Source organism: Lipotes vexillifer, unplaced genomic scaffold (genome assembly GCF_000442215.2).
Source record: "Lipotes vexillifer unplaced genomic scaffold, Lipotes_vexillifer_v1.1 scaffold299, whole genome shotgun sequence".
NCBI classification, from domain to species: Eukaryota; Metazoa; Chordata; class Mammalia; order Artiodactyla; family Lipotidae; genus Lipotes; species Lipotes vexillifer.
In genome coordinates this window covers 1,806,375-1,832,108 of record NW_006784347.1, presented here as the reverse complement: position 1 = coordinate 1,832,108, position 25,734 = coordinate 1,806,375, and the positions used below count along the sequence as shown (strand labels likewise).

The 25,734-nt window shown below is 58.2% G+C and overlaps 2 protein-coding genes across 2 annotated transcripts in view; both read right to left on the bottom strand.

The window, feature by feature from the left end:
• Window positions 1–1,910: 1,910 nt before the first annotated feature.
• KCNH6 (potassium voltage-gated channel subfamily H member 6) lies at window positions 1,911–22,435 on the bottom strand. Its single transcript, XM_007456753.1, is given in 14 exon segments — window positions 1,911–2,193; window positions 2,514–2,702; window positions 3,631–3,799; window positions 4,373–4,457; window positions 6,002–6,195; window positions 9,135–9,387; window positions 9,574–9,773; window positions 10,520–10,605; window positions 10,765–10,919; window positions 12,240–12,665; window positions 15,822–16,027; window positions 16,126–16,287; window positions 21,352–21,582; window positions 22,360–22,435. Coding segments are annotated over 14 exon segments (2,715 nt in total).
• A 147-nt stretch (window positions 22,436–22,582) lies between these two features.
• The window catches only part of LOC103087558 (angiotensin-converting enzyme-like), a 12,661-nt gene continuing 9,509 nt past the window's right edge, over window positions 22,583–25,734 (bottom strand). The window contains 2 exon segments of the mRNA XM_082931061.1: window positions 22,583–22,774; window positions 25,665–25,734. The exon segment at window positions 25,665–25,734 is cut by the window's right edge and continues 6 nt beyond it. Coding sequence (XP_082787187.1) covers window positions 22,583–22,774; window positions 25,665–25,734 — 262 coding nt within the window.

Sequence of the window (25,734 nt, the reverse complement as noted above, 5' to 3'; positions counted from 1 at the left end):
GCAACAGTTTATAAAGTGTCAATATTTACAACACACTGGAAATTATGTCCTCTGCAACTACTTATTTATTTTAAAAATTTATTCATTCATTTTTTTGGCTGCGTTGGGTCTCTCTAGTTGTGGCGAGTGGGGGGCTACTCTTCGTTGCGGTGTGTGGGCTTCTCATTGCAGTGGCTTCTCTTGTTGCAGAGCATGGACTCTAGGTGCACAGGCTCAGTAGTTGTGGCTTGCAGGCTCTAGAGCTCAGGCTCAGTAATTGTGGCGCACGTGCTTAGCTGCTCCGTGGCATGTGGGATCTTCCTAGACCAGGGCTCGAACCCATGTCTCCTGCATTATCAGGCAGAGTCTTAACCACTGCGCCACCAGGTAAGCCCTGTCCTCTTTTTTTTTTTTTTTTTTTTTTTTTTGTGGTATGCGGGCCTCTCACTGTTGTGGCCTCTCCCGCTGCGGAGCACAGACTCCAGACATGCAGGCTCAGCGGCCATGGCTTACGGGCCCAGACGCTCTGCAGCATGTGGGATCCTCCCGGACCGGGGCACGAATCCGTGTCCCCTGCATCGGCAGGCGGACTCTCAACCACTGTGCCACCAGGGAAGCCCCCTCTTTAACTATTTAAACTTATCATGAAATGCTTCAGATGTCAACTAAAAATGTGTGCGGGGGAAATACATTTTCAAAATTCTTTTAGGGAGTACTGCAAAAGGACAGGACCACTGACTTCTTTGGACAACAGCCAATTTCAGTGGAGTAGTTGGCTGCACATGTTCTCAAACCAGACCATCTGTGTTGAAATTATGTCCTTCTTTTGATATGTTTTTGGGAAATATTCTTTTTTTTTTAAATCAAAGTATAGTTTACACATAGAAGTGCACATGTTTTTACAGCCTGAAACACATTCATGCAATCAGCACTTAGATCAGGAAATAGAAGAATACCAGCACCCCAGAAGTTTCCCTCTTGCTGGGTAAATTTCTTAGTGTCTCTCTGCTTCTGATCCCTCATCTTTAAAATGGGGATAATAATACTGACCCCATATAGTTGTTGTAAAGAGCTGATGAACTAATATCTGCAGGGCAGTCAGCACGGTGTCCCCCAGCACAGGGTGAGTGCTATGGAAGTGTTGGCTGTTGTCATGATTCCCTATGGCCACCAAGCCAGCGCCTCTCTGCTTCCCTTCACCCCAGCCTGGCTAAAAGCCCCCTGTTCCGGGGACTCCTGAACATGGTGGATCCACCTTCAGGTCCCCAAAACACAGCTCCTTGGGAGAGGGACTTGGAGAAGATCACGGCTGTCAGTTACAGCACAATCAAGGACCTGATGACCCGACGTAAGTTACACACCCAGCCCAACATGAAGTGTGCAGACTTTATTAGCTCTGAGACACTCCATTGTCTACTAGGGTCCCAAAGTTCCTCACGGAACCGTCGGGGGCAAAGGGGCTGAGGGCTGGAGTTCTGTCCCTGATGTGTCCACTACAGAGGACACTTTCATCTCCAGCTGCTTCACAAGCTCTCGGCGGGAGGTCTTGACCAACCTTGGGGGCTGGCTGGGTGGTGGGGAGAGTTCTGAGCTGGGAGGTGATCGTACTTGGCACAGAGCAAGGCTCTCACACAGTAGATCACAAAGGTCTCTGTTCTTCACTGAGCCCTCTGTCCCATAAGCTACCTCTACTCCTGAGGCTCACCCACCCTCCACCAGGCCTGCTGTCTAAATAGAGACCTGCGGGAGGTTGGGAGAAGTCCTGAGCCTCTTTGCCCAAGCCATCTTGGGTCACCTGGATTGGCAGTTTGTAGCTACTCTAGGTAAATGGTTTTCAGTTTACAGGCTGTCTGCCTCCCCCAAATCCTTAACTGTCACCTCACCCACCTTCAGTTCCTTCCTGGTGTCTCTTATCTTGGGGCACAGTGGCTCTAGCTCCTCACAAATCCAGGATCTGAGCCATGTCTCTGGAACTCCAGCTATTTGGGGACAGAGCTGAGGTGTTCAGGAAGGGAGGGAAAGCGAGGACCACAGACAAGTCCCTGCACCTCCAGGGGATGCAGAGGTGAGGCCAAGGGTGACAGGAGCCCCTCAGGCTGCTTCTGTTCCAAGGACAGTGTTGCAGTTTTGTCCATTTCTGTGGCTGGGGCCAGCATCCTGGAGGAGGAGTTCCCGAGCTTCGGCCTCCATTCGTCCAGGTCACCATAACTGGGGGCCCGGGAGGGGCAAGAAAGAGGGAGGCATGCAGTACGGGGAGCCTCCCCAGGCCACCCCGACTTCAGCGATGGGAAATGGCAGGAGCTGTGTGCTGCTGCCCTTGCCCCAGATGTGGCATCCCTGGTCACAATCTGGGCTCTGTCACCGCCTGTCCAGGCTGCCTGTCGTGACTCAGACCATAAAGGAGGACAGCAAAAGTCATAGCTGCTCTCGGACCACAGAGGCCATGGGCTGGATGCCCATTGAGACCAAGTTAAGGGTGGGGGAAGACATGCAGCTGCCTCCAGGCAAGCCCCTGGGGATCTCCTCAGCTGCTTACCTGTGCAGGGGGCAGATCGCCCTGGGGTAGTCTAGTTCCTGGACTCTGAGTCGCTGAGGTTGAAGGAGACAAGGCCGCGTCATTGGAGGCAGGGGCTCCCAGAATGTAGCCAGTGTGGTCCTGGGGCGGGGGCTCCTGAAGGAGCTGCAGGATGCGGCTGAGGTCTGAGGACATGCGTGATTCCAGCCTGCCGGGCAAAACCCCACAGTCGGAGTCAGGGTCAGGGCTGGGGCTGGCAAAAGCAGTGTAGGCCCTGAGGGCAGCTCTCGATTTTGTAGCCTGCGTGCTGTCCCTGTTATTTCCCTGCTATAATCCATAGCCCCTGCCCAAATTCCCCTTAGCACATCCCTGACTCTGATAATAACAGTGATCAGGCATGGTACATACATCATTTAGTCCTCATAATGAAGGTTTTTTTGGCAGGGGGGTGGGTAACCAAATTACTTTATTTGATGGAATGGTGCTATGGAAAGAACCTAAGTAGATGTTTTGGTGCACCTTAGGAAAGGTGATGGTAACCCAAACATGCATGCACTGCCTTGGTGACCAGGGAAGTCACCCCCGTGGCTACAAGAAGCCAGCCTAAGGCTTAACCCTCCTTAACACTGTTTCCCAGAGGGTGCCTGTCAAAGAGATACTCTGGCTTCATAATGAAGCTTGACGTGGGTATTCTGGTTATCCCCATTTCACAAAAGGGAAAACTGAGGCTCAGAGTGGTTAAGTAACTTGTCCACAGTATTGCTGGTAAGTTGCAGAGCCAGAATTTGAACCCAGGACTATAGTGCCCCTAAGCCCTCACTCTGCCACCACAGCCCTGCCATCCACAGGCCACACCCCCTTTCCAAGGGCCCGTGGAATTTGTTTCTGCATGAGGTTATGCCCCTCTCCCCAGGAGCCCTCCTTGGCATGCTCCAGGGTTTGCTGGGACAAGCCATCCAAGGAATTGCACTTAGCTACAGGGATGGGGAGGTGTGCAGCTAAATGGGGCTGGCCATTCTCAAACCCATGGGGCACCCAGCGATGTCCCTGAGGCACCAGGAGGGGCACCCGTGCCTAGCCTGCCACTGGGCCTGCCCTCTGTGGCTGCCCCCATCCGTGGCCCACAGGTCACTCACCTGTTCATCTGGGCCTGGAGCTGCTCTAGCCTGGAGCCTAGCTCCCGAGGCCAGCAGTCTGGGTCTCCCTGAGGGTTTGGGGGGCTCTGACTTGTCCTGGGGGGCACTTGCTGCAGCAACTCACGCCAGCGGCCAGATGCATCTGAGATGCTCAGGGAAGGGGCTGCACCTGCACAGGGCAAGGGAAACTTGAGCTTCGGTTCAGCCAGTTCCACAGGCCTGACCTTCTTGAGCAGAGCCCGGGCCCCTCCCCCTACCTGCCATGGGAACACAGGGTGGGAGGAGTGGATCTCCTTACCTGGGTGCCCTGAAGTACGAGGTCCTGCCCCCATAGAGGTCTGGCTTCTGGGACCCAGAAGGCTGTAGCCCTGGGAGGGGGCCTGGGGCCGCAGCCTGGTAGGGGTGGGTGGCTGGCTGGGTGGGAACATCCAGCCCTGGCCTCACTGTCCAGGGAGCTGCCGCCCAGCAGGGCCCTTGGTGCCTTGATGTGGAGCCCCAGGGGCTGGCCATTATCTACTCTTGAGGGCAGCCCTCACTCAGGCTCTGAGGACACAGCGGGAGGAAGGGCACAAGGGCCTCTGGCACTGAGCCTAGGGAGGGAGCCCCTCTCCACTCACTGAGGGGACTGGGGAGGCCTCTCCCAGGGGAGGCGGGTTGGAGAGGACCTGAGAAGGGGCAGTAGGCTGGGCAGGGGCTTCGGGCTGGGGAGGGGCGGACACTGGAGGGGGCTGGCGTTGCTCACCTGACTGGTTGTCACTGAGGAAGAAGCCTTGGTGGTCCTGGCCGCCTGGGGCCTGTTGGGGTGATGACTGGAGACCCCCGCCTGCCTTGTGGAGAACGAGAGCATCAAGTAACAGGGACCAAAGCCAGGACAGGGCCTCTGTGCCCTCCCCTCCCCCTCCCCCCGTGGCCCTGTGGCCACTAGGTGAGAAAGTGGTGACAGGGGGCTGGGCTCCCTGACTGTGCTCCCGGCAGCTCCTGTCCTGTGTGTGTGGGTGGGAGATGCACGGGGCCTTGGAGACGTGCAGAGCCCCCCAGAGTCTCGAGAGAGGCCGCCTTGGGCAGCAAGGTCGGGGTCGAGGGACACAGGGGGCTGCTCACCTCCCTCCTCCCCGACGCCCTGGTGCCCCTGCGTCGGCGCGGGCCGGGGGGGCGATTTCCTCTGAGGAGACGCGGTCTGGAAGTCTCAGTCCGCTCAGGGGATGCCCTCAGCAGCGCCCCTGGCAGCCCACCTTCCTGGCATCATGAGACTTGGGGGTACCCAGGGGCTGCAGATATCCCAGGCCATGGGGACCGCATCCCTCTAGCCCTGGAGTCCAGCCACTGAGCACTTGGGCCACCTGATGGCTCCCGGCTGCTGGACCTCCCCCAAGGCAGGGTCTTTACAAGATGTCCCCTAGGTGCGAAGGGGGCAGACCGGGGAAGGGGAGGACAGCAGAGGCAGAGGGTGGGGAGGGCTGTCCGGAGCATGTCAACCTGCCTCAGCACCACCTCCAGAAGCTGGGTGTGGGGCTGGGCCAGCAGGACCCCTCCTCCTGACACCGGGGGTGGGGGCTCAGCATCGGGGCCTCAGCTGCAGCTGCCCCTGCCGGCTGTGCCTGTCCCCGCCTTCCCACTAGCTGGTTCCAGACCCGCTCCTCCATACAGACCCTTCCGGGCACTTCCACTCCATACTGGCTGCCCCACGCCTTGGCAACCCTGAGCTCCACAAATATTTGGTCTCCCAGCACAGCCTTGAGACTTCCTTGGTGATTTAACTATGCAGCTCTTTCTTTTTCCTGAGTTATTATAACCTCCTCCACTGAGTGATAAACTTGAGAGGAGAGACTGCTCTATTACTGTTTATACCCCTGGGACCTGGCACTGTGAGTTCTTGGATGGCAGACACCGCTGCCCCCGCCCCGCACCCGCCCCTTGCAGCTTGGTAGGATGTGGCGGGAAAAGCCCGGGCTATGGAGATGCACAAACTTGAGTCCCCTTTTGACTGCGCCATTGACTATATGGCTTACTGTATGGCTGTGTGGCTTTGGTAATTTGTCCGCTATGACCCTTAGTTTCCTCATCCGGAAAATGGGGATAATAACACCACTTGCGAGAAGACTAAATGAGATCATGTAAAAGGAGCCCAGCGCTTACCACATAGTTGGTGCTTGATAATTGGTAGCTACCTTCATATTTAGCATCGTGTTGGCCATGGTAGGCACGGAAGAAATTATGGCAAAGGATGCAGGAGGGGGTTGAAAGGAAGGCAGGTGGCCAGATGGGTCCCTTTAGGCCAGGCAGGCCAAGCTCTCAGCCGGCTGACTGGCCATTGCCCATTACCAGCTGGCCGAGGGCCACCCCCCACCCAGCCTATCCAGCCCGGACTCACATCCCGCAGGTTGAAGGTGACTTCCAGCTTACTCCAGAAGCCGTCTGCGAAGGCGGGGTACATGTCCAGCACCTCCAGCAGGTCTGCCCGCTGGATCTTGTGCAGGTCACAGTAGGTCAGGGCCCGTACGTCTGCACTGGACTTGCCTGGCCGGGCATGGAGGCGAACGGGCTCCCCAAAGATGTCATTCTTTCCTGCCAGCCAGAGGGGCGGGGTCTTTCTAGGGCCTGGCTCCAAGCTCTCTTCTGAGGAGCCTCCCTGAGGACCTCTTAACCATGACCTCACCCCACTTCAGGGATCCTTCTGGGCTGGGGCCCGGGAACAAGGTTGGATGTGCTGGCTGAGGGGTGCTGCAGAGACCCCTCCCACCCCAGCATGTGGGGTCCCTTGCTATCTCCAGGCCCCTCGGGACCATCCTCTTTAGACTCCCCCCTCCTGTGTCCCACTTTCTTTGGAACTGCCCCTACCACCCCCACCCAGGGGACAGTGGGCAGTAGGGACCCTAGAGGCTCCCTGCTTAATCTCTTCTTCTCTGGGCTGCCACGGTGCTGCAGAGTGGACGGGACCCAGGGTCAGGAGTACCCAGCTCCCCGGGGGGGGCCTGAGGCTTCTCTCTCTTCGTGTTCCCGCTCCCTTGGTGGGGCCAAGTGACCAGCATGGCCCCAGCAGAGGAAGCCTGGGAAAGTCACTTCCTCTCTCTGGACCCCAGTGTCCTCATCTCTAAAATGGGTATAACCATATCTGCCTTGTCTACCCCCATGCGCTGTCCAGAGAAGCAGATGTGATGCTTGAGGAAGTGGCTCGAATAGCAAGACGCACCAGACAGGTGGATGCAAGGCACAGGGGGGGACGGATGTCACAGGGTGGACATGGGCTGGATACAGGGGCACGTGGTGAGGGTATCGGGCCCTCCTGGGCCAGATACTGTGCTAGCCACAGCACGTAAACATGAATAAGATGCTGTCCCATGCACAAGGAACCCCCCAAATCCCAGAGAGACAGATTACAGAATGATCTGTAGAGCCTTAGAACAGGGAAGAGCCAAGAGCAATGGGGCTATGGGGGAGGGAGAAGCTCGTTCCACCAGGAGTGGTTGGGAGCAGGGAAGAGGGGGGCTTACAGAGCGAGTGAAGTCGGGGGGGCTGTGTTGTGAGACTCTAGGAGGACTGGAAAAAGGCAATGGGGTGGAGGAAGCAGCATGTGGTCCGTAAGCCACAGTCAGGGCTGGGGGCAGAAAGCCCAGGGTCAGGGTGCCAGGGACCATGATTACTTGGATGGCCACTCCCCACAAGAAAGTGCAGCCCCCCAGCCTGGCCATACCACACAAGAGGCGCTAATTGCTTGCACAATGATGGACAGAGGCCAAGACATGTGCCCCAAGAGAACCGGGTAAAAGGTCATTTACAGAGGAAGGGACTGAGACTTGGAGAAGGAAGGGACCCTCCAGGGTCACATATGAAACCCAAGAAGCTGGAAATCTGGGCAACATTATAAAGTGATGGTTTTCCAGTAGATGAAGGATTATGACCTAATGTCCATTTCCACTCAGGACAAAATGAGAGGAGTTCATGTCTCTAAATAAAACTTAAATTGGACTGGCTTCTTAATTATTAATAATAATTATTATCTCTCCCACATGGATGGCACTTCTAAGCTTGGCTGAGACTGAGGGAAGGGCTCATAGAGGAGCCCGTGCTTGAGCTCAGCATTGAAGGATGACTGGGGTCTGCCAGGCAGGGGTGCAAGATAGGTGCTCTGAGCAGAGTGGCAGCACGTGCAAAGGCACAGAGGTGTGACAGATGGGCAGGTTTACAGAACTAACTAGTTTGTATGGCTGGAGTGTGAACTACTAAGGGGGAGGCTGGCAGGACTTAAGGTGGCCAGAATGGGGAGGGCTGTGCATACCATGCACAGGGGTTTAACATTTGTCCCATGGGTCATGGGACCCATGGAAGGATTTTGAGCAAAAGAGGAGTATGCCAGGTGTGAATTTTAGGTCACTGGCAGAAGGTGGAAGATGGAGTATGGCAGTAGACCAGATTCAGGGCCATGGGAAAGGAGCTCCTGACACCTGCCCAGGAAGGACACAATGAGGGGTGGACCCAGGCAGGGACAACTAGACAGGTATGGGACAGAGAGATATTAATGAGGGGAACAGACAGGGCTCCATGGCTGCCTGGATGGTGGCGGTGGGGCAGAAAGGAGGAGGGTGCTTCCTTGGTTGACTCCCAGGTCTCTGGCCCAGGCAACGGAAGGTTCACAGTGATGGGGATGCCGACGGAGCTGCCTTTGAGGGCAGATGATTTCAGACTGAGATATGCTGTTTGGTCTGCCTATGGAATATAAGGGTGGCCGTGCCCAAGAACTCATGGAGTAGTCCAGTCTAAGGAGAGACTGGGGCCGGGACACAGTTCTGGGGGTCCTTGTGGCATAGGTGAGGCTGAGATCATGGGAGCAAGGAGCTGGCCCAGGTGAGGATGTAATGGGAGAAGAGAGTGAGCAGCACATTTGGTGAACACCAGCCGAGGGCAGGCCAGAGGGAGAGGACTGGGTGGAGGGGCTGGAATAGAGCCCGGCCATGGCGAGCAGGGGAGGGTGAGTGACGGCCTGGGCAGGGACTTGGGGTGGGCTGAAGTCGGGGGAAGGCAAGGAAGATGAGCTCTCAGACAGCTGCGGTGACCTGCTCAACGTAAGTGACAGGGGCCGTGTGTGCCCCAAATCTGTCCCCCCGTCCAATGCTCGCATCCTTCCTCTGAAGTGTCCAGCTGTCCCTGCAGCTGCACCGAGACTGGGGAGCCCCCTCCATCTGAGGCAAACCCTCGCCCTCTCACCCTGAGCTTCCCAAGGGTGGGAGAAGGTCAGAAGCTGCCTGGACTTCCGAGTCAGCCCCGTAGCCCTGGAATCCCTGCTTGTCCACCCACCGGACGTCTCTGAGCATCAACTTCCCCATCAGGAAAATGGGGCCTGTGGCAGAGGTTAGTTTTAAGGCTTGAGTGAGCTGGGTGTAAAGCTCCCCCGTGGCACACGCTCTGCACACGGCAGGTCAGCAGGAGGGGCCACCGTCATCATTGGGGATGGCCTGGTCCAGGCAGGGCACCCCACACGCCGGCCTAGCCCTCCCCGCCAGACGCACCGAGGATGGCCACCACCACGTCGCCGCGCAGGATCTCAATGGAGCCGCGGGAGATGAAGTACAGCGTGGAGAGCACGTCGCCGAGGTGCACCAGAGTGTCGCCTGGCGGCGCGTGCGTCGTCTTGAACTTGACGGCGAGCGCGCGCAGGCAGCCCTTGCTGGCGCCGTGGAAGGCCGGGCAGTGCTGCAGCGGCGCACGGTGCAGGTGCAGGCAGATGTCGGCCTGCAGGCACTCGGGGAAGCCCTTCAGCACCTGCGAGAAGGGCGGTCGCGTCCAGCGGGGCGCGGCCGGGGCGGGAGTGGGGCTGGGGGAACGGGTGGGGAGGGCTCTGGGGACGCCCTGCGCCCGCGGGACTTTGGCCTCCCTCGGGGAGTTAGCCAGAGCTGGGACTTGGGCTAGGTCGCCCGCCCCGCCCCAGGCAGAGCGGCGGGGGCTCACCGCGTTCATGTCGATGCCATTGGTGTAGGACCAGGCGTGCTGGAAGTACTCCTCGAGGCGCTGCCGCAGCGGGTTGGGGATCTGGTGGAAGCGGATGAACTCCTTGACTCGCAGCATCTGCGTGTGATAGCGCGCCGTGCCCGAGTACAGGCGCTGGATGATGGCCGACACGTTGCCGAAGATGCTGGCATACATGAGGGCTGGGGCAGGGAGCGGGGGATATGGGCCGGGGGTAGGGTGAGGGGTGAGCTCCTGAGCATCCCCACCAGGCCACAACACCTCAGGGCCTGCTCCAGGACTCCCTCCCTCTCCCTGGGATCCCCCAGCCGGGGACCCCTCTGTCCAGGGCAAAGTCACAAGTGCCCAGGACAGCGCCAGGGCACATGGGGGACAAAGACCCCTGGGCTTCCTGCCCTCCTCCCTCTGCCCTCCCTCTTGGCACCTTCCTGGGCCCAGAGGCCAAACTCCTGAGAAGAAGAAACTAGGGCAATGAATTTTTTTAGTTCAGATTTGTTTTCTCTTTCAAGTTGTAAAAATATAATAAAGGAAAAACTCTTGGTCTCTTGTTTTCACCCATTTTCCCCTTGTTTTTGTTTTTCTGGGCTTTAACATCTCTAAATACGTCATGGGCGTGGACCTGTGCTAAGGAGGGCCCTGGGCTTGGTTTGACGCTGTGCTGTCACCGTCTTGAAATTCATAATAATTTTGTTTTAACAGAGGGCTCCACATTTTCATTCTGCACCGGGCCCTGAAAATGGCGTAGCTTGTCCTGATCCCTGGTGTATAGCGAGGGCTACATGGGTGTCAAATTCTGTGTATAGTTGGTGTACACATATGCAAAAGTTCATTGTGCTGCAAACTTAGGATTTGCCTGCCATACACACTCTGTTATATCGCATTACAAAACTGAAACTGGGATCCTGTGAGTAAGGCCCGGGACACTCACAGCCGATGAGCATGACGCAGATGGAGAAGACCTTTTCCGAGTTGGTGTTGGGCGAGACGTTGCCGAAGCCCACGCTGGTGAGGCTGCTGAAGGTGAAGTACAGGGCCGTGACGTACTTGTCCTGCACCGAGGGGCCCGAGGCTGGGTCGCTGCCATTGTAGTGCTTGCCGAGCTGCGCTCCCAGGCTGTCCAGCCAGCCAATCTTGGGCTCCAGGTAGGGCCGCTCCACGTTGCCGATGGCGTACCAGATGCAGGCCAGCCAGTGTGCGATGAGCGCAAAGGTGCACATGAGCAGGAAGAGCACGGCTGCCCCATACTCAGAGTAGCGGTCCAGCTTGCGAGCCACACGCACCAGCCGTAGCAGCCGAGCCGTCTTCAGCAGCCCGATCAGGGTTGTGGTCTGGAGAGGCAGGGAGGGGGCCACGGAGTTGGGGGTCAGCCCTTGAAAGGCTGTGCTTAAGACCACGTTTATTCACTTGTGAACGTGATCACATAGTCATTCAACAAACACGGAGAGCCTGCTTTGGGCCAGGCTCTTGGCAGTGGGGCACAGTGCAGGGCCTTAGGAGCTCTCAGTGCAGAGTTCCAAATAGCCTTATGTTTGCTCGCACAAAAGTCTACAGGGAGCACAGAGGAAGGGGAGGTCAAGTCTGCAGTGGCAAGGCAGGGAAGGCTTCCTAGAGGAGGTGACATAGAAGCTGAGTCTTGAGAGAGGAGGCTGGGTCTCCAGGCAGACAGGAGGGAGAGGTAAAGGGCACTCCAGGCACAGGGAGCAGCATGAGCAAAGGCATGGAGTTGTGAGAGGGCACAGTCCACGTGGAAAACCAAGGGTGATGCTGCAGCTGGGAGCACAGAGTAGAAGATGGTGGAGGAGTGAGGAGTGAGCCTGGAAAGTGGGCAGGGGCTGCTGCTGTGGTTGCAGGGCCCACAAAGAGCTTGGCTTTTATTCCAAGCCACTGGGGAGCCACTGGAAGTTCTGAAGACTGAGTCAGATAAGGGACAGGGTCAGACAAGTGATTTGAAACTCGCTCTGGCCTCTGTGTGCAGGGGCTGAGGCTGGCAGGTGTGGGGCTGGGGCAGAGGTGGGTAAGAAGGCCACTTAGTGTGCACGCAGGGGCAGTGTGGGTGGAAAGTGGGAGGGAGGACTTGGGGATAGATTTGCTGGGAGTGGGTGGTCATGGGAGCAGGTAGTCACGATGGACACCCCGTGCTGGACAGGCTGGGTGACTGGGGCTTGACTGAAACAAAAGAGGCAGAGCTGATTTGAGTGGAAAGCTGATCCCAAGAAGGTGGGTCAAAAGGACATAGTGGGACTGGAAGCTACGAGAAGAGCACGAAAATGCCCTCACATCAGCTATGAGAAGCAGAGTGGGCATAGTGGAGGGGCTGGGGCTTAGGAGGGGGTCAGGCTGCATGCAGGGACAGCCTGTGGATTCCTTTTCTAACGCCAGGGTAAGAGTGGTTTAGAAGTCAGCACGAGGGGCTGGGGCACAGGAGTGCCCGTCCCAGAAGGGGCAGGATTCTGGAGCACAGGGAGGGCACCCAGGCCTGGGGTGCTCAGCTGCTCCTTCTCCAGGGCTGGGAGATGACAGATGTCTGAGGCCCCCACTTTCCACCACCACTTGCTTTGGCAAAGGTGCCCAATGCCAGGTACTCTCTGCACCCAGGGCTGGGGCACAGGGGACGGCCACAGCGGCTGGCCTGAACGGGGTTTGCTCACCTCATCAGAGCCAGTACGGAAGATGAGCAGGTCAAAGGGGATGGCGGCCACCATGTCGATGAGGAACCAGCCCTTAAAGTAGTGGACGGCAATGCGGCGTGGGTGGCTGACCACCTCGTCGTTGGCGTTGACGTAGGTGGTGCGGAAGTTGATGACGATGTCCACGACGAACATGATGTCCACGATGAGGTCCACCGTGGTGAGCGGGCTGCAGGTGTAGCCACAGTCTGCGCGCTGAGGCTCGTCCTGGTCGCCGAGCAAGAAGGCGGCCGAGTAGGGCGTGAAGATGGCCGTGTAGATGACCAGCAGCAGGATGAGCCAGTCCCACACGGCCTTGAAGGGGCTGTAGTGCAGGAGGGTCCCGCGGTGGATGCGCGGTGCCTGCAGCTGGTACTCCGGCAGCACGTCCGCACCCAGGGACAGCACCTGGGGGTGGGGACCGTGGGGCAGTCAGCAGGGTGGCCGCCGCTGGTGAGACGGGTCTGGGAGGGGTGCAGATGCAGGGCTGAGGCCTAGGGAGATGTGGGAGAGGGTGGGCGATTGGGTCTGTGCCGGGGAGAGAGGACGGCACAAAGATGGGGTGTGCACGTATGACAGGGCAAGTTCTTAAGGGGACAGGTGTGTTGGAAGTGCAGAGAGGAGAGGGGGTCCAGATGAGGGGTGCAGCTCTGTCCCACAGTGACCCCAGGTTTGAAGCTCACAAACTCCCTTTCAAACAGGCCAGCCTGGAGCGGGTGGAGACAGGGCTGGGGGAGGGGAGAGGGGAGGGCCAGGCTCAGGCAGATTGAGAGGGTGGTGGGTTGGGGGGGGCGGGGCATCAGTCCTCTCTGGTGGGTTTGGGAAGTTTCCAGTGGTTAGGTTCCCAATGGGAACAAGTCACCCGCAAAATACCCTCTTAATTCCTGAGGGTCCTGTGGAGCCTGGACCAGTGAGGGCCCTCCCTGGGGCCAACCCTCAGAGCCGCCGTGGAAAGAACCAAATTTGGGGGTGAGTAGCTAATCTGAGCCCTCAACAGATGCTGTGTGCCAGAGCCTTGGCTACCTCACATGTCCGAGCGGGTTTTGATCAGTACATTCAGCTGAATGCCCTGCTGCTCTGCCCCTCTGACCCCCGCCTATGAGCCCATGGCCAACACAGGATCACCAGGGCCCAGCCCAACATACCCAGGCTCTGCCCAGCTGCCCAACACAACAAACAGCTGGGGCAGCGGGAAGGCATGCGTCTTGAAGCCAGACCTCCCAGGTTGATCCCAGGTCGGACATTGCTGTGTGTCTGTCTTGGGGCAAGTTTTTTAACCTCTGTGAGCCTCTGTTCCCTCACTGGCAGAAGGGGATGACAAAGGACAACAAACTCCACGGGGCTGTTGTGAGTAAATGAGCTGGCGCGCCTCAATGGCACATGCCGCTCTACACAATAATTCCTCCTCACCGCTCAACTCATGTCAGACACAGTGCTGACAAGGGGGCCTGAGGGGTGTCTCACGGACCACGCCCCACCCCCTGCCCAGCACTACCAGACAGGGCCCTGCCGGTGGTCCTGGTTTAAGAAAATCTACCATGTAAGGTTCTGACCTTGCAAACCAGGTCCATTAGCAGATGGGATCGCAATAAGGAAGATCCACCCAAGGGCTGGTTCCAACCAGACAGTCCCCCATCCAAGGCCCTGGGAGGGGCCACAGTGTCCCCACCCTGTGGTGACCTCCAGCTCAGCCTTGGCCTCGGCTCCTGTTTTGCCTCCCCAGGACGTTTCCTCTAACCCCGCACAGACTCAAACCATCTTTTTCGATGTTCTCCCTGCTCCTTGTAAACACCCTGACCACACAGCTGTCCCCCACTGACTTAGAGCTGCAGGTCCTTCGTCCCGCACGTCCATCTCATATGCCCCACACTTAGTCCACGCGGGGGCTCAACTAAAAGGGGCCAAACGAGCACTGAAAGCCTGGCTGTCATGGCCACCTCTGCCCCTGGCTGCTCAAGACCAGCCAGGATGAAACAGCAGAGCACGGGGAGTGGGAAGGAGACAGTCAGACTTTGCGGGGGTGGGGTCCGAGGAAGTGTACATCCTTAGGACTTCCAGACAGGGGTGCCATCTCCCCCACCACAGACCTCCATAGTCTCCCATCACCTCTGAGGCCAGCACGAGGCCCTTCCCTGTGGGCCCTCAGGATGTAGGAACTCAGGTGTGGGATCACAGCCCTCTAGGCCCTTTGAGTTCTGGTGGAGGCTGGTGTGACCTCCGTGCTCTGCGCCATGCCAGCCTGAGCTCTGTCAGGTTCCTCCCCACCTTAGGGCCCACAGGCAGTGGGTTAGTAAAGCCAAGAGGGGCTGGGGCAGGGGGAAGGTGGCAGGACAGGTTGGGTGCGGGCAGGGACCACGGGCCCCAGCCAGTTCTGTCGGGCTTCACGGGCAACTCTCCAGTCCAACAGCCCCCATGGCCCCTACCACCAACCTGAGGGCCCCGGGGTGTGCAGCTAGGTGGGCTTCCCAGGCCATTGGGCCACCCTGCCTGACCTCCAAGCGCCCAGCCCTCAACCTGGGGTCCTTTCCCAGGGTTCCTGTGCTTGGTGAGGGGCTGGGTCACAAGGAGTTTCTACTCCATCCGCTCCGGCACAGACAGTGCTTCAGGTGAAAAGGGGCAGGGAGGCAAAAGAGCTGCTCTTATGCGCTTATGAAGCAAAGTCCCAGGGGAAGCTGGAGTAGGCGCCTACCTCGCCCTGCAGCCCCTTGCCCATCTCTGGCCTAGGCAGCCCTCAGTGCTTCGTGGGGCCAGCACCCTCAGTGTCAGATGAGTCCTCAGAGCCACTGCGGTCCAACTCATTCCTCCGGATGGGAGCCCTGGGCCCCAGTAAGGGCATAAGGCCTCTTGCCCAAGGTCACAGAGTGGGCTAGTGGCAGGGAACCTGAACCTTGGGCACGGCCCTCTGCATTTCCCTCTGGATGGCCAGCTGGGGACCGGGGCGTCAGGCCCCAGGAGGAGGGACACTGGGGTCAGCTGGAACAGAGGACTCAGGGGGGTTCACCTTGGCCTGGCCAAGGTGGGGTGGTGGGGAGGGAGGCATTTCAGGCCTGATCGCCAGGGACCTGAAGATGCCAGGGCCACCTCCCCTCTGCCTGGATTGCAGAAGGATCCTGCCATGGGGGCTGGCCATCGCCTCAAAGGCAAGGGGCAGAAGCAGGGCTGGGGCTTCCCCATCCACTTCTCAGTACGGCCCGGACACCTCTTCTCTCTGCTTCTCCTTCTCCAGGACTGGCAGAGCCTTGGGTGGGCCCCCATGGTGACCTGCGGGTTCCCCCCTCCCAGCTCCTCCAGGCCTAGGATGTGGCACTAGTCACAGGCTCTGCTGACCCCATCCTCCCCTGGTTCTGGGAGCTGAGCATCAGGGTGGTGGCCTTGGAGTAGGTCTTTAGGTCTAAAGAATCAGACTCCAGCAGGACAAGAGGCCTGGAGCTCAGACCAGACAGTAGGGGGCTGGGCAGGCCGGCTCCCTCTGCTAGCCCAGCCCCGGAGGAGTCCAGTCCAGGGCCTGAGAAGGGACCCTCGAGACCCAGCAGAGTCCCGTCCACCCTGCCCCGAAGGCCGCACCTGGGTGACCTTCTCGGTGACGTTCTGGGTCCGCTCTACCACCTTGTGGGGTGCGATGATCTCAATCTCTGTGGTGGAGCCCGAGCGGTGCTTCTCCAGGTTGAATTCCACAAAGTTGAGTGTGAACTGCGGGATCTGGCTGATGGTCCTGTACTTGACCCTGCCCGGGCCAGGTCCCTGTGCACCCGGCCTGCCATGAGAGCCCTCTGAAACCAGGGCTGGGGTCAGAGCAGCCAGGGCTGGGGGACCCACTGCTCTACCTGGTGCTCCCCGCCCCTCCCCTGCCACCTGCTCCCCGCCTCACCGGAGCCCAGGAAGCTCTGGGACAGCAGGCGCTGGGACAGGTTGCGGCTCCCTCGCTTGGCCAGGAGCTGGGCCAGGTCCTCAAAGTTGAGGATGAACATAATGACGGCCCCATCCTCATTCTTCACGGGCACCACATCCACGAGGCAGCGGAAGCTGGAGGCTGCAAACACCGCGGGGAGGGGGTGTCACTGGAGGGATCCTCTCCTGCAGGAACCTGGCCTGGGGAAGCTACAGAGTGAGCTGGGTTAAGGTCAAGTTAAGAGCAGCTGTGGGGGGTGAGGAGGCCTGCAGAGTGACCAGAGCTATTGGGCAGAGGGTTGGTGACACTGCCCAGCAGGTGCCCCACCCACAGGGCAGAGGTGGAGAGAGCAGCTAAGCTTCTCATTAGAAAATAATGTAGCATCGGGCCCAAGTCCACACTCAGCCCTCAGCTCAGGGCTTAACCTTGAGGTTCGCTTCTGCTGTAATTAAAGCCGAGCAGATGGGGGTGGATTAAGTGGGGAGGTGAGGTCGGGCATTCTACCCCCATGTAGCTCTGGCTGGCCCTGGGTTCAGCTCCCATATTCCCGTCTCACAAAGACGTCCTGCTCCCCTGATGCTGGAAGGAACTCACTAAGTGCTGGGCACTGAGCCAGTTGGCACATGAAGCCTCAAGCTCCGTGGTGGCACCCAGTGGATCCCTGGAGGGCACACACGGACCCCTGTTCCGCTGAGCCTGGGGTTCTGAGAAACTGACTTGCTGGGGCCAGCTGGGGCCCCGCAGCGGGGAGCCCTGGGCTCTCAGTACATAACAGTTTGGAGAGGGGAGGGGACTTGTCTGGGGCGAGGACACTGGAATGAAGGCCAGGCTGCTTGCTCCAGGCCTGGAAGGGGCCCATGGTCTCAAGGCAGAGGTGCTGGTGCTGGGACTGGGGGTGGAGGCAGGGCAGGCAGGGCAGTGGCCTGGGGTCTGGAGAGGGAGATAGATGGCAGGGTGGGGGCAGGACGGGCCCTCCAGCCACTCTCTCCGCTCTCTCGGGAAGCCCAGACCCAGCCATTGACCTCATTCCTCCTCTTTCTCTGCTCCAGGGTCTCACTCCCCCTCTCATAGGTGAGTGGAACAAAACAAGCTAAATCTTCCCTGTACCCCAGAGTCCAGTCTGTGGGCTGGCTGGATGCCCCGTGAGCCCCCCTCCATGGTACCCGGTCATCCCATGTCCCTCAGTTCAAAGTGTTGGTGGGTGTCAGGCCCGAGGGTCAGGATGCTAAGGGCAAGGGCCTCAGGTGAAATGACTATCAGAAGGCAGGTCTGTGTCTGTCTCATTTGCCAGCGACCAGGACCTGTTCCAGGTGTTGTTAACTGAGTGAATGGAAGAATGTGTGTAAATGTGAGTGGGTGGGAGGCTAGCTCACAGGATTATTACTACTTTGGGTTCCACTAGAATCAGGCTTCCCCCAGCTGCCCCTCTGGTGTGCTTCCTCACACCATTAGTGCTGGGGTGCGGCCAAGCTGCCCCCATCCTCCCTCCCACTTCCCTCCCTGGGAGCAGGAATCTCCAGGATCAGATTCCCGGACTCTCAGGCAGCCATCTGCCAGCTGCTGCACTGGGCCCCACGGGAGACATTCACCCCGAGGAGAGGCTACCCGCTTGCCTCTGTGACGCACTCCTGGGCTCACAGGGCTGTAGGCCTGCCTCCCAGGCCTGGTGCTCTTGTCAGCCCGGGGCATGGCGAGGCTTGGGTACTGGGGCCCACCCAGGAAGCCTCCTTGGCCAGTGACCTGAGACACTGTTCCCAAGGCCAGACTATCTCCTCACTCTCTCTGGCACTGCAGAAATCTGGCCTGGGAGCAGGTGGGGAGAGGGCAGAGCTGGGCAGAGGGCAGGGCCTCTAGGCTCTATGCTGCTAGGGGTTGCCAAGGCCCAGTCTGTACCCACTGATGCTATCTTTGGAAAACTGAGGCTGAGAATGGACCAAAGACCAGCCCATCAGAGCAGTGAGGGCTGGAAGGGGGCCGTGCATGACACCCCATGCCTGACCTTCACGCTTGCTGCCTGTGGGGTGGTGGAGACAGGAGGCTATGAGGATTTGGACAAGTTCAGAGCATTCTTTTCCTGATCCCTAAGCTGTCCTTGCTCATGAGCACCTGTGTCCAGGTGACCGGAAGTGGGTGAGTGTGGTCACCCTAGGTTGTGCCCAGGAGTGGCAGTGTTCCTGTGCCCTTGCCTGCTCCCTGGACGGGAGGCCACAGGCTGTACTCATTCTCCCTTCCAGGGACTCCTCCCGGTCACCTCTCTGACCAAGGGCAGCAGGCGCATCTGCCCCCTGGGACACCTCACTGCTCTCCGCTCTTCTCTGTGTCTTGGATGTGTCCCTTCCTTTAATTTCTTATAGTCCTCACCCCTCCCCTGTGAGCCTCCCTGTTGTCCATTGCCCCCATCTCTTTACACACCCCCATCCAGCATGTGGTGAGCCCTCAGGGAGGAGCTGGTGCCACAAAAGCTGCCACTAAGAGGGCGGCTCCATACCGCCTCCCGACTTGGTCTTTCTGACATTCATGGGTGGGTGTAAAGAAAACACTGGGGCCTCAGCCCTCAGCCCTTGCCCTATCCTCCTGATCTGGAGCTGAGGACTAGCGGAGCCCTGGGCTTGGGGATTAAGGGACTCTCTGGTTTGGGGTCATCAGAGAAGAGGATCTGGCCAAAGCAGGCAGGGATGGGCCCCTCTGGCAGGTCCCCAGTAGGGGCATGGGCCAGGGGGGAGATCTGAGTGCCCTCCATCCCTCCCTGCAGACTTTCGTTCGTTCTAGTCTTATGGCCATCCCCGTGCCTTCCAGCTGTTAGGTTCTTACTTGTCCCAGTGAAGGCAGATGGCGGCAGAGCCAGTTTCTCAGGGGTCTCTGAGCCCTGTCTCATAGGGTAATTTTTGTCAAATGCCCTGGCCTCTTTGAGCCCAGCTTTACACAGCTGCACAATGTGGAGATATATGGACATAGACCTTCTACTTTGACTTGGAGAACTGTCAGTGGATTACCCCTTTAGAGGAAAGAGGACTATAAATCAGCTAGAATTCTGTCCAGGACCCCTTCCCTTCTCACCTCCCCGGAGTCAGAGGGGGGAAAGAGCGGGGAGAAGAGGTATCCTGAGGACGGAAGAAATCATCATTAGGATGCCCTCCGGCAGGACTGTAAGATGTATGTGAATATGATAAAAAACAATCATGCAGTCAGAGCGGCCCATAAGGTGAACATAAGTTATCTGAACATTACATCCTTCCCTTAGGGGAATGCAGGCCAGGAGGTTCCCCTTTCTGGGTTTCAGGCCAATTTTGGGCAGGTCCAGGTGGTCAAAGTCTTGGACTATAGGACAGGGAAGGGCTTAGGGTGGGGGTGGGAGTAGACTGGGATTTATGGGGCACCAGGTATGTGGGTAATTTTTCATTTTCACCCAGGGACAACCTCCAAGACTAGGTCTCTAGGGCCCCTTCTGATTGCTAGAGGAACCCAGCAGGGTTCTGAAGACCGGAGTCCTGATCTGAGAGTCAAGGCTTGGCCTTGACCTCTAACCCCTGCCCAGGCACATGCAGGGTGCTGAGGAGACCCTAAGAGCTCTGATTTGACATCACTAGGAGTCTGTGGTCAGTCCTCACCCCTCCGGGGCCCAGGTAGAGCTCTGGGGTCAAGGGGAGGGACAGAGAAGGACTTGTTGTCCGCTATCATTTCCTGCTGTCCCACCCTGTTCCCCTGGGACCCTTCTCACTCCTTTGACTGTCACCTCCTCTCTGCAGTGATGTGAGGAGGTGAGGTCACAGCTTTTAAAAATATTCTGACTTCATTAACCCTGTGAGCGCTGCCAAGCTAAGCCAGGTTCTTCCTAGTCCCCTAATCACTACCCCATTCACATGGGTGGCAGCAGCAGGGGACAGCCAGAGGTATAGCCAGGACCTGCCCAGGAAGCACCCAGAAGCCCTTAAATACACACACACATGCTCAGGTTCACACTTACACTCATGCTCCACACACACACACACACACACACACACACACGAGGCCCCTGCTACCCGGCTGTCAGCACCCCTCAGCCCCAGTGCCTGCGCTTTACCTGCACTCCAGTGATCCTCATGCTTTCTTCCCCAGGGAGGGCCCTCTTCTGAGGCTTCCTTCCCTCAAAGTCCTGCCTCCGAAGACAGAGGCTGTTGGGTTCCTTTCTCCCCTCTTGGGATTATTCAGACCAGATATCTCTGAGGGAAGAATCCAGAGATTTGGGGTCCAGTCCCAGTTTGGACCCAAGCAGTAGAATCTTGGCCAAGTCCCTTCTTTTTCTTGGGCCTTGGTTTCTTCATCCATGAAAGGAAGGGATTTATCTAAGCCAGTGGCTCCTAAACTTGGCAAAACACCCAAACTGCCAGGGAGATTTTTACAAATACACCTGCTTTGTCCTCACTCCACACCTCTGAGTCAGCCTCTCTCTAGGGAAGGTGTGTTTTGGAAAACAAGCTCCAGGTAATTCTGATTCAGAACCAGGCTGGGGCGGGCATTGATTCAGGTGATTTCAAAGGGACTTTCAGGATCCTAATTCCCACTCCTCTCTTCCCTCCCCTCACGGATCCAGTGAAGCACTGCGGGGAGGGTCTTAAAGGACTCCATAATTTTTCATCCTCAGCCCCTGACCTATGCTTTTGTTCTGTTTGCAGTAAGCTTGGGCTGGCAATAACATCCCAAACAGGATGAGCCTCCAGGTCATGGCAAACTCCAGGCCCTATCTCCCCACAGAGCTAGGGCTTGGTGAGCCAGACCCAGCACTCTTTTCAAGCCAGATGCCCCATGCCTTGCCTGGCCACAGAGGCCTTGAGGGGGTGACTCCTCCCCTAATCCCCAGAGCAGATGGAGATGAGTAAAGGTTAATTTCCATCCCAGCTGCCTGACAGCTGTGGCTGACAGTGACAGAGTGGACAGCCAGGAGACCAGGGACATGGGGGAGGGATGGTGGTGCGGGAGGCCCTGCATGGGGCCAGGACCAGTTGGTGGCTCAGTCTGGTCCCTGGCCTCTGAAAGGGACCTCGGAAGGCATTTCATCCAGTGTCCATCACTTCACCCTACAGATGAGGAAACAGAGGCCCAGAGAGGAGACAAGATTTATCCAGGCCCTTTGGTCCTCTGGGTCAGTGCCCTTCCCATGGTCTCTCTGCCTGGACAAGAGAGGGGCCAAGCCTGCCTTGCAGAACCTGTGGCCTGAGGGCACCTCACCATCCTTGCGGTAGTAGAGGATGTCCACCTTGCACTCCTCGGCCCCCAGCAGGGCCTGCGCCAGGCGGGACATGGCACTGTGTGGGGTGTTGGGGCCTGTGAGGAAGTCGCAGGTGCACGGTCTCTGCATCACTTCCACTCGGGAGTAGCCGAAGAGTTCACAGAAGCCATCGTTGCAGTAAATGATGGCGCAGTTCTCCATCTGAGCATTGGCGATCAGGAACTTACGACCTGGGGTGGGAGGTGGGAAGCCCATGGCAACCAGGATCAAGCAGCAGAGAGGGAAAGATCATAGGGACTCTTGGGAGCAGTCAGGGGGGATCTGGATGGGGGAGCAGAGCAGTGATCAGAATGGAGGAGGGGGAGGTCAGGTCTGGGGAGGGTGGGAAGACCAAGGAGGCCAGAGCCATGGGGGAAGGTCAGGGGACTCCTGGGAGTAATGAGGGGGTGGTCAGGAGGGGGAAGCAGGAGAGTCATTAGAGGAGTGAGGGAAGGGGAGTCAGGGCTGGGGATTGTGGGAAGACCAGGGCAGGAATGAGTGGGATCGTGAAGAGGGAGGGAGGCCCAAGGCTTCCTGGAGGCAGGGAAAGGGGTGTGACCAGACCGGGCCAGGCCTGAGTGAGCTCCTGGAAAGACCAGAGTGGCTAGGGTTAGGAGGTGAAAACGAGGGCGAAAAGGAAACCTCTGAAGGAATTTGGGGGGGTGGGGGGCGGTTCAAGAGGGAATTGGTATAGTGATAGCAGGGGAGGTCAGGGCTTGGAAGGGGAAAAAAACAGCTCAGGGGTGGAGGGGAGCACTGCGCTCTGCCCACCGTGCTGTAGAGGAGAGGGCAGCATTGGAGGTAAGCGGGGGCTTCCTGGGGGAGAAGGTGTTTCGGGGACATTAAAGAGAAGGGTTTTGCGTTCAGCCTCAGCTAGCCCCCACCCTGCTCTATCTGAAGTTAGTAAAGGGTTCCGGCCACTCCGGCCACCGAACCGGATCATGCCCCCACCCGACGCACACACTCACTCTGGCCCTCGAACTTGCGGATGATGGTGTCCAGGTAAGTGTTTTGGGGCGCGACGTGGCCCCTGCGGACCGGCATCTTTCGGCTGCGGCCTCTGCCTGGAGCCACCAGCGCCCCGGCTCCCTGCGTCTCCGTCTGCCCTCTGGCTCCGCAGCGTCCGGCTCCGGGCGGGCGCCGCCCCCGGGGAGGGCCGCGGGGCTTCGTGCCCCGCCCGCCCGCCTGCGTCTACCCTCTGCTGCTCTCCCCGGCCCTCCCCGGCCCTCCCCGGCCCTCCCCGGCCGGCCGCTCGCCGCGCCTCCTCCCCTCCGCTGCCGCCCGGGAGCTGTCCGCGCCGCGGTGCTGAAAGAAGCCGCGCGGCGGCAGCTGGGCAGGGGCAACTTCTCCGGGACTCAACGGGGCAGGGGCGGGGCCTGACTCCTAGGGGGCGGAGCTGGGCGGGAGTCCCGCTCCAGGACTTCTTGGAGGAGCTTCTGCTCTGTCCCAATGGCCTGTGGTCTTGGCCCCTCTCAGACCCGCTCCCGGTACCAGAGGGCAGTCCGGACGTTGCCAGGCGGTCTCTCTCAGGCCATGGGGGGTCGGGGGGTGGTGGCGCAGAAAGGGGTGTTAGAGGCCTCAGGTGGTCTTCTGCTGAAGGTCTCTTTCCTGATCTGACCATTGGGCTGGACTCCAGCAACGGTACGGTTAGACCTCTTGCCCATCCTTACCAGGTGCCCTCCAGCTGAACCCCAGTGCCAACGTAGAATTCGTAGTGGCAAGCCCATCCAGGACCTGGTCCTGGCAGAGTGATGTACAAGAAATATGCAATGAGGTGCTTTCTTGAGCTCTTAGCATACAGGCACTGCTTGGGAAGAGAACAGATTTAAAACCGCCTATTAGCAAGTGACCACTGATACAAGTGTCTGAGTACAGGTTGAAAATGAATACAATAGGATAAGCAGATGGGGATGGGATTAGGTTTATTCCAAGGGGCTTCTTGGAGAGGAGGGAGAGAAGGGGACCACAGTTTACTGAGCATCTTGGTGGGCTTGGAGCTTTGCAGAGGGTCCAATGCCCAGTTTCAAGCCAGGCCTTGGAGGGCAAGCATTCAAATGGGGCATGCACTTTAGGCAAAGGGTGATGGTGGGATCAGTGCAGGGGGTGAGCTGGGGGGTGGGAGAGGTCAGGTGGGAGAAGAAGGGAATGATAAAGACCCTCAGATGCCATTTTGAACATCTAGATTTAACTGATGGACAACCAAGTTGTTTAGCAGTTAGACATGAAGGAAATAGTCCAGTGAAAGAAATTTTACAGTGGCGGGTGGGGGAGGGAAGATGGACAAGGAGGCTCAGTGAGATTTTTGCTGGAGTCCAGGTGAGAGGCTCAGAGTCCTGGGTCGGATGTGCCTTTGCCACGCAGAGCCACAATGCCTGATGGGGGCCTCGTTGGCCACTGTGGCTGGGGGGTGGGAGGGCTGCAAGTGTGGCCTCCTGCTGGGGGCAGAGTTGTCCTGGCTGACCCTGTGTGTGTGGGGATAAGCTGTCTGTGGAGGAAAGGTGGGGCTGTTTCTCATGGGCTCAGTGTGTGGGGTGCTGAGCTCTGAGGAGGGATTTGGGCGGTGGGACGTTCATTGATTCACTTACTCAAACATTTTCCAAGTCCCCACTATGTGCCATGGCCTGTGCTGGCTACAGGTGTTACATAGTGTCCTGCCCTTACAGAGCTGACAGCTAGTAATGGGGACAAATAAGGACACTGCAGCGCAGCAAAGCAAGAGCAGTGACAGAGACATCAAACGAGGAGCCTGTGGAGCCTGCGGTCAGAACAGGAAGTGCTTGGGCTCAGCCAGAACTCAAGAAGACCTCTTGAAACCTGGGCATGGGCAGAGGTAGGATCCATGGAGGTCTCAGCCTGTGGGTACAGTCCTTCTGTACCCTGAACCCCTGACTTCTGGGCTCAGATCCTTCATCTAGAGCGAGCCAGTTCCATCCTTTGGCCGCCCTCCCACCAGCTCAACTGGAGCTCCTGTGCCTCCCGCCTCCCCTCTGTGGTTACTGGCTGTGAGGCTACTCTACTCAAGGTTTCCCTAATCTCTGACAGACATTGATTCTCAGCCTCCCCAGCAGCCCCTGCGGCCTCAGTCCAAACTCAGTAAGTTCCCACATATTGGGTGTGGCATCCTTGGGTTAGACAGACAACACAAGAAAGAAAGGGTGAGAAGAGGCAGGAGCATAGGCCTTCCCTCCCTCCTCCTAGGTTTGCCCCTGGAGTACTCATTCCCCAATGTCCTCCTAAAGCTCTCCCTCCCCATCCTCCCCTCCCCCACTGAGCCTGGAAAGGTGCTGTTTGCCCTGTGCTCAATCCCCAGGGCAACAGCCCAGGCAGCAGGTGTGTGTGTTGAACAAGGCCATCTCTGGAGCACAGTGGCTGGAGATGAGCTTTGTTTAAATATTAAAGAAGGCAATCATTAATCAAGCTTCTCTTGGTGCCCAGCTACCCACTCTCTCCATTTGGGAGGGCCTGGACTGGGGCAGGAAGGGTCATGGGGCAGTTTGTAAGGCTACTTGCATCTCAGACAGCTAACAAGCAGCTTTTGGGGGCTGGATTATGCAGCCCAACACAGGGCAGGCCAGAGGATCAGCAGAAAGAGGTGCCAGCCAGTATGCAGAGCATCGTGCTCGTGAGCTGGGTGGTGAAGATTTGTACAGGAGTGTCTGGCTCTACTTGAATACATTTTATAAGGGGGCTGAAGCAGTGTCCAGTTTCTAGGCAGAGCAGACTCTCCTCGGGCACTGCAGTCCCTGTCCAGCCCCACAGCTGGGCTCCTGAAGAAAGCACGACTATGAAGAACAAGTTCTGGGCATGAGTGGGGGCTGGGGGGGCTGGAGGCTGGGGGCTGGGGGCTGGCTCAGAGGGACATAGCCCCTGAGTCACTAAAACCATGGTTCCTGAGCCCCCAGGGAAGGAGGGTGAGAAAGAGAGCAAAAGGAAGAGAAGGAAGGGATGGTACAGATAGGGCTGTGTACCACATGGCACCCAGCAGTGGCTCCGTGCAAGGGTCAGGAGGCAAGGTGCCCACCCCGTGCTCAGAAGCCAGCCCGGCAGTCTAGCTGGAGAGTGGGCAAGGAAGCATCCGAGCGAGCTAGTGGCTGGGGCGTGGGCTGTGGTCCTGGCCGAGGCTGCATCAGGTGCAGACAGGGTTCCACAGCAGAAAGCCAGGTCATAGATGGGCTAGGGGTGAAGGCTGGGTTGGGGTAAGGGCTGGCCCAGGCCAGGCTAGGGTAGGGCTTGGGGCTAGAACAGTGGTGGGATTAGGGTCAGATTACCAAACCTTCAAAGAAGAGTTGAAGTCTGGCCAGCCCAGGATCTCCCCACGCGGCACATTCTCAGTAACCAGCCAG